This window comes from Argopecten irradians, chromosome 11, assembly GCF_041381155.1.
Source record: "Argopecten irradians isolate NY chromosome 11, Ai_NY, whole genome shotgun sequence".
Taxonomy (NCBI): domain Eukaryota; kingdom Metazoa; phylum Mollusca; class Bivalvia; order Pectinida; family Pectinidae; genus Argopecten; species Argopecten irradians.
Window position 1 is genome coordinate 5,588,168 of NC_091144.1, and position 6,261 is coordinate 5,594,428.

The 6,261-nt window shown below is 36.2% G+C and overlaps 1 protein-coding gene across 1 annotated transcript; it reads right to left on the minus strand.

Annotated features, from left to right (window-relative positions):
* Positions 1-375: 375 nt before the first annotated feature.
* On the minus strand, positions 376-4,132 carry LOC138334355 (uncharacterized). Its single transcript, XM_069283014.1, has 3 exons — positions 3,432-4,132; positions 2,326-2,526; positions 376-1,246 (listed from the first exon to the last, which is right to left on the minus strand). Exons 1-3 carry the CDS (start codon positions 3,853-3,855, stop codon positions 636-638), a joined length of 1,236 nt encoding a protein of 411 aa, XP_069139115.1. The 5' UTR covers positions 3,856-4,132; the 3' UTR covers positions 376-635.
* Positions 4,133-6,261: the final 2,129 nt, after the last annotated feature.

Below are 6,261 nucleotides of genomic sequence, written 5' to 3' on the forward strand. Positions count from 1 at the left end.
ATCTATTGAAAAACTATAAGTTTCAATGAATTAATCTGTGAAAATCATTCCTGACAAATCAAACATATATGATGCCTTATAAACGTTATTTAGTTTTGTACACTAAAAGTTCCTGTTTTATGTTTATGAAAACATACATTGTATCTCCAAAAAGTAACTTTACAATTACAAATAACATTGTAGAAATGTGAATTGAAATTGTAGACCATAACTTGGCTTCATGGTTTGACCATATGTATTCATTTTGCTACACTATAGACGTAAATATCATCGCTTTCAGCAGTACTTCCAAAATTCATTTTAAACTTCGTATATGTCTGAATAATATGTATGTTTTTGAAATTAAGACGTCAAACAGTAGACAGGTGCTTGTTTGTGTAGAGGAAGGACTAACTATTTTCTCACAGTTAACAGTTTATTACAAATAACAGATATTAAATATTTAAAACAAAAACAGAGACATCATATCATATATGGCGAATCCTAAGGTATCAATTATCTATAATTTCATAGCCAAAAGGTAATGAAAAAAGTTTGATACATCAAGTTAGATATTAATACTTCATATCATGGATTGATTCCTTTCATTGTATATTGTACAAAACATTAGCGATATTTTCCCCAGAGGCATCTACTCAACCTTCATTTGTCCTTTCTAATTCTTTTAATAAACTATTGCCAACAGAATCAGGAATAAAGGGAAAGCTGCCTGTTGATTTTCTGTATTTGTGAAGAACACTTGCAACATTTCCTAATTTAAGCTGATTTTGATACACAGATAATTTTGATCCCACTTTAGAAAAGAAATGTGCTTTTTCTGCTTTTAAAATGTCCATTAGGCCACTACACAAATATTTATGATTGACCACGATCCAGGCCACTATAACAGCAACTACATTCACGGCCAGTGTATCTTTCACGGCAGTTCCGATATTTATACCACTACTTTCCAGTAGAACATCATGCTCGGATTCATAAAAATAAATCACCATCTCTGTACTCGAAATTCCAATACATGGGATCAGATAATGACTGCTCTCGGGATGTCTGTGTTGCTGAAAGAATGAAAATAATATAGTTGTAGCAATAATTTGAGGATTTTTCTGTAAACATTTCTCTCCCTTTTTCATCTCTTCAGGAGACTTTTCACCAGGAGAGTCAGATTCTCCATCTTCTTTTGTTGTCTGAATAGCAAGTTCATCCTTGATGATTATGTCCATGTTCCCATGCCAAACTTCCCCATTTCCTGAAAAAAATGAGGGAAATCAGAGTCTTAACGTGAAGTCTTCTGAAAATAAGCTCAATATCAATATTTCAAGCCTAGTAATGACATATTTCACAAGTCAAATTCAAGATAGCTGCCATAAGGTTTAATTGGTTGATTCCAAATCAGGCTTAAAATCAGCAGGGCATAACTTTGGACTAAGGAAAATTTAATTCCAAGGCAAATTTCAAGAAGTCAAGTTGGACACTAGCCAATTAAGTCCATTAGTCCCCTGGCAGCCATTTTGAATCCAACAAGAGGCCCAGAGGGCATGTATTCCACCTCACCTAGTTTGTAATGCCAAGTAATGTTCTGAATACAGTTTAATTGTTTCTTTTCTAAAGGATTATTTTGGTAGCCCAAAAAAGCTGAATTTCCTCTTGTGGAGCTGAATTTTTTAGTGCATATGCATATTTTTAGTGTGCATTAGGAAATTTAGTGCGACATGAGAAAATTCAGCTTTAGATGTAGATCTGATCTAGTCGTTAAAGATTTTAGACTATCTGACCCAAGTGGCCTTGAACAAAGATCAACATCGTCCATCTGAACAAACTTGGTAGTCCCTTAACCCAAACATGGTACAGGTCCAATATCAGCTCTCTAAGCGTCATGGTTACTAAGAAGTTATTATTTTTTTAGCCTATCTGACCCCAATCATACCATAAAGAAAGGTCAAGGTCAATTATTTGAACAAACTTGGTAGTCCTCTACCAAGCATGCTACAAGCCCAATATCAAGTCCCTGGAGCCTCTTACTTATTGAGAATAAAGTCATTGAAAAGTTTGGGCAGGTGATCATGGGCTTATGATGGAGCTTGTGTATATTATATAAGAGCAAATTCGTGGAATTTATATCCCCTGCTTTCATTAATCAAAGAGCCATAACTCCGCCAAATAAGGTCCTATATTTAAGCATGTTCAGAAAAACGAGCTGAAATTAAAATAATGGATGTTTATAGCCAGAGTAACTGTTATATCCATGAATGGCTTTTACAGTTTCTGAACAATAAATCCTAATATCTTTTTGTTGTATAACTTTTGTTTTAATGCAAATATTCTTACCAATACTTGTATCCCCAAAATCCCCAGTCAATTTGCATGTAGGTAATGAACAGGGACAGTTTTCTCCTTTCCACTTGCATTGCCTGTTCATGAGATAATCAGATGATGTGGACAGCTTCCCAAACAGATGGTTTGCAAGAAGAATTGTTGTCTCTGTTCCATCCTTCAGTCTATCTAAATTTTGCAGAGGGTCACATTCACCTAAAAATGTTAATAAAGTCAACATGCAGTTAAGATCAAAGAATACAGTGTAAATGAAACTTCAAGGATAATTAAAGACTCCTTTGACCTTAAATGAAGGTCAAGGTCATTAATTTGGATATACTTGGTATATATTGCCCTCCATCTCAGCATGCTACAGGTTTACATGCTACAGGTTGAAATGATTACCCTGGGCCTTTCGGTTATTGTTATACGTGTACAGGGGCGTAGGAAGCGGGGGGGCAGGGGGGCAAATGCCCCCCCCCCCCCCCCCCCCGTTCCCCAGGACAGGGGGCAAACATGTCTTTTTGCCCCCCCATTTTCGCCGACTGAAATGTTCTAAAAATGCATATTTGAAAGAAAAAAGGGTCCTCCTGCACAATTTTCGTACTTCATTCTAACAAAATTTCCGCTGCGCGGCGCATTTCCTAAAACGTTCAAGCACATAATGTTCAAATCTTTAATAGTAGTAATTCAATACACATGAACTACACTAAAAGTGTCCATTTAGGGATTCTACGTTCTGCATTTGTATTTCAAAAAATGTCTCTTAAAAGATTACTTTGTTTATATGTCTTAGCAAGACAATTAATTCATTATTATTTTGAGTTACAAGACAATGTGCCGATGGTGTGAACCCGGTATGTTCAGATCGAGCAGGGCTGCACAATGATATGACGACACAGTTATCACAATTATCACAACTAAATGCAGGTTACTTTAAATCGAAAAATTACCATGGTAAGAACGCTTTCAAATCATCAAAATACATTGTAAAACTCATCTCAGCCATTCTAATCAGATGACCCAAAATATAACCATTAACAAATACATTGCCTTAGGGTTAATAGTCTAACATTTACATCGTATCATACCTAACCTATCATATTTTTTTGCATTTTCACCTTTTTCAGTCGAATTGTGTATGAAGTGTAAAAGTTTTGCCAAGATGAATCTTTCTTGTTTGTTTTCGGGTATTTTCCTTTCCTTCCTGGCGGTATAATCTATCAGAAGTCGAATTCCTGTTTCAAACAAGGAGGCAAACAAATATCGTTTCTCTTTTCGAGCGACACTACAAAATGCCTCAGAAAACGAATACGGCTCATCAGCATTACAGTTTCCAATCGACAAAGTGGTTACTGTCATCCCTTCATACATAATAAAGTTCAACGCAGCAAATAGAAACCCCTTTCTAAGACTTTCAGGAAAATCTGAAAATATGGTACAATGACTTTTGGAACAATGCTGGCCTGTGCATGTAATGCAACTTTTCTTTTCCGGTGATTGTTCATCTTCACAACTGTTTCCCCTATCACACAACGCAGCCATGTTTTGTAAAAGTCAGTCGGAACCCCTCGTACTTTTGGCTAGGCTTGTGGCTTAGGTAGCAGTGTACAGTAGATTTGTAAAATTCAGTAAAATAAAGCGCATGCTAAACCCAGCTATCTAACCATACAAATATACTGTATGTGTAGGTCGAACTAGAGTACATGGGTAATATTTCGGTCAGTGTCATATTTCGGTCACATTTTGATTATTAACCAATAAAATGATTCTAGTCACACCCTGCTTCAGTGTTTTTGTTTCAAAATACGAGAAGTCTTACTACCATTATTCCTACTCATGACCTTTACGACAATATACCATCAAGAAGATATTTTCTCAACATGTTCCTCCAATCCCACCTGGAACATTTTTGTCCAACATGTTAAACTGTTCCCCTCGATCACTAGTAATCATGCCTTGTGTCATTATCATCTAACACCTGTTGACACAGACTGTCAGATTCGTCCATCTAACATTCATATGACACATAATTTCATCCAATATACTCTTGCCAGCATTCTACTTAAAAAACCTAAATACCTAGTTACCAAACTTAAACCGGGGAGAACCCTTGCGTTTTACCTCATCTTATTAATCCTAATAAATTCAAATGACATTGAAGTAAACCCTGGCCCATGTATTGATAGCACAAAATTTATGTGTGGTTCCTGTGAATCAACTGTTACTTGGGACCACAGAGCTATTGTCTGCGACTCTTGTGACCAATGGTTCCACATAAACTGCCAAAACATCCACTCTGAATCATATGAAAATCTTAACGATAGTATGGTGAGCTGGTATTGTTTACAATGTAATAAACCAAACTATAGTTCAATCACATTTGACTTACACAGAATCAGCACCTCAAATAGGTTTGAAGATCTCCAGTCCATCACTAATGAAAATATAGATCCTCCTATACCTATCCATTCCTCAACTCCAAACAGAAAGAGGAAAACATCGAAACCACAAACCCCCCTTAGAATTCTGAATATAAACTTCCAATCAATTAAAAACAAAAAACCCCTTTTTGACAATATACTAGAAAGTACAAAGCCAGATATTATCATCGGCACAGAAACATGGTTGAAACCAAACATCAAAGACTCTGAATATTTTCCACCTCAATTCAATGTATACCGAAATGACAGAGAACACTCTGATGGGGGTGGTGTTCTGATCGCAATAAATAAGGACTATTTAAGCACAGGGGTTGAAGTTCTTGAACCAGATCAAAAGTGTGAACTGGTATGGGCTAAAATAGAAATGGCTGGTAAAAAATCATTATATATCTGCTCATACTACAATCCTAAAACATCTAACGAAATGGGTGCTCAAGCCTTTGAAAAATCGATTCGGCGTGCATCACAAATTAAGAATGCATCACTCATTATTGGTGGGGACTTTAATCTTCCTGGGATAGACTGGAGAACCAACCAAACCAAACCCAATACGACCCATCAGACCATACATTCCAAATTTCTTGATCTCCTAGATGATACAGGTCTCACTCAATTAGTCAAAGAACCCACTCGCCAAAACAACATATTAGATCTCTTAATTACAAATTTTCCAAACCAAATTCAACGCACAGATATTCTTCCAGGACTTTCAGACCACAATATCGTATTTGCCGAGTACCTATGCACACCAAGCAAAATCCCGCAGAAACCCCGTAAGATAACACTTTATAAACGAGCTAAGTGGGACAACATACGGAGCGATCTAAAACAGATGTACGAAAACATCAAAGGGGACAATAACATCACAACTGAACAAATTTGGCAAATGTTTAAGGGTACTGTTCATGAAAGCATTAAAAGTAATGTACCACACAAAACAGCAAAAACAAAAGACAGTTACCCATGGATCACCCCTGAAATTAAACACTTAATACACAAACGGGATCGTATGTACAAAAAAATGAAAAAATCAGGCCATGAAGACCTTAAAACTAAATTTAAAAGTCTAAAACACCAGATTCAAAAACTCACTCGACAAACATACTGGAAATATATTGAAGGTATCATTACCCCTCAAAAGGAAAGTGATCGACCTATGAAAAAGTTTTGGACCTACATAAAGCATAGGAAGGCAGATCACAACGGTGTAGCACCACTCAATAAAGATGGCAAACTAATTACCGACTCCTTCAATAAAGCTGTAGTCTTAAATGACCAGTTCAAATCTGTTTTCTCTAAAGCTACCAACCTAAACAGAGAACAATTCCAACAACAATACAACATGCCACAGACTGACCATCCTACACTTGAGAGTATAAATATCTCTAAAGAGGGAGTCCAAAAACTCTTAAATAATCTGAATCCATCTAAAGCTGCAGGTCCAGATAACATCAAACCATTATTCTTAAAAGAAATGTCATCAGAAATTGCTCCCATTCTAACCCTG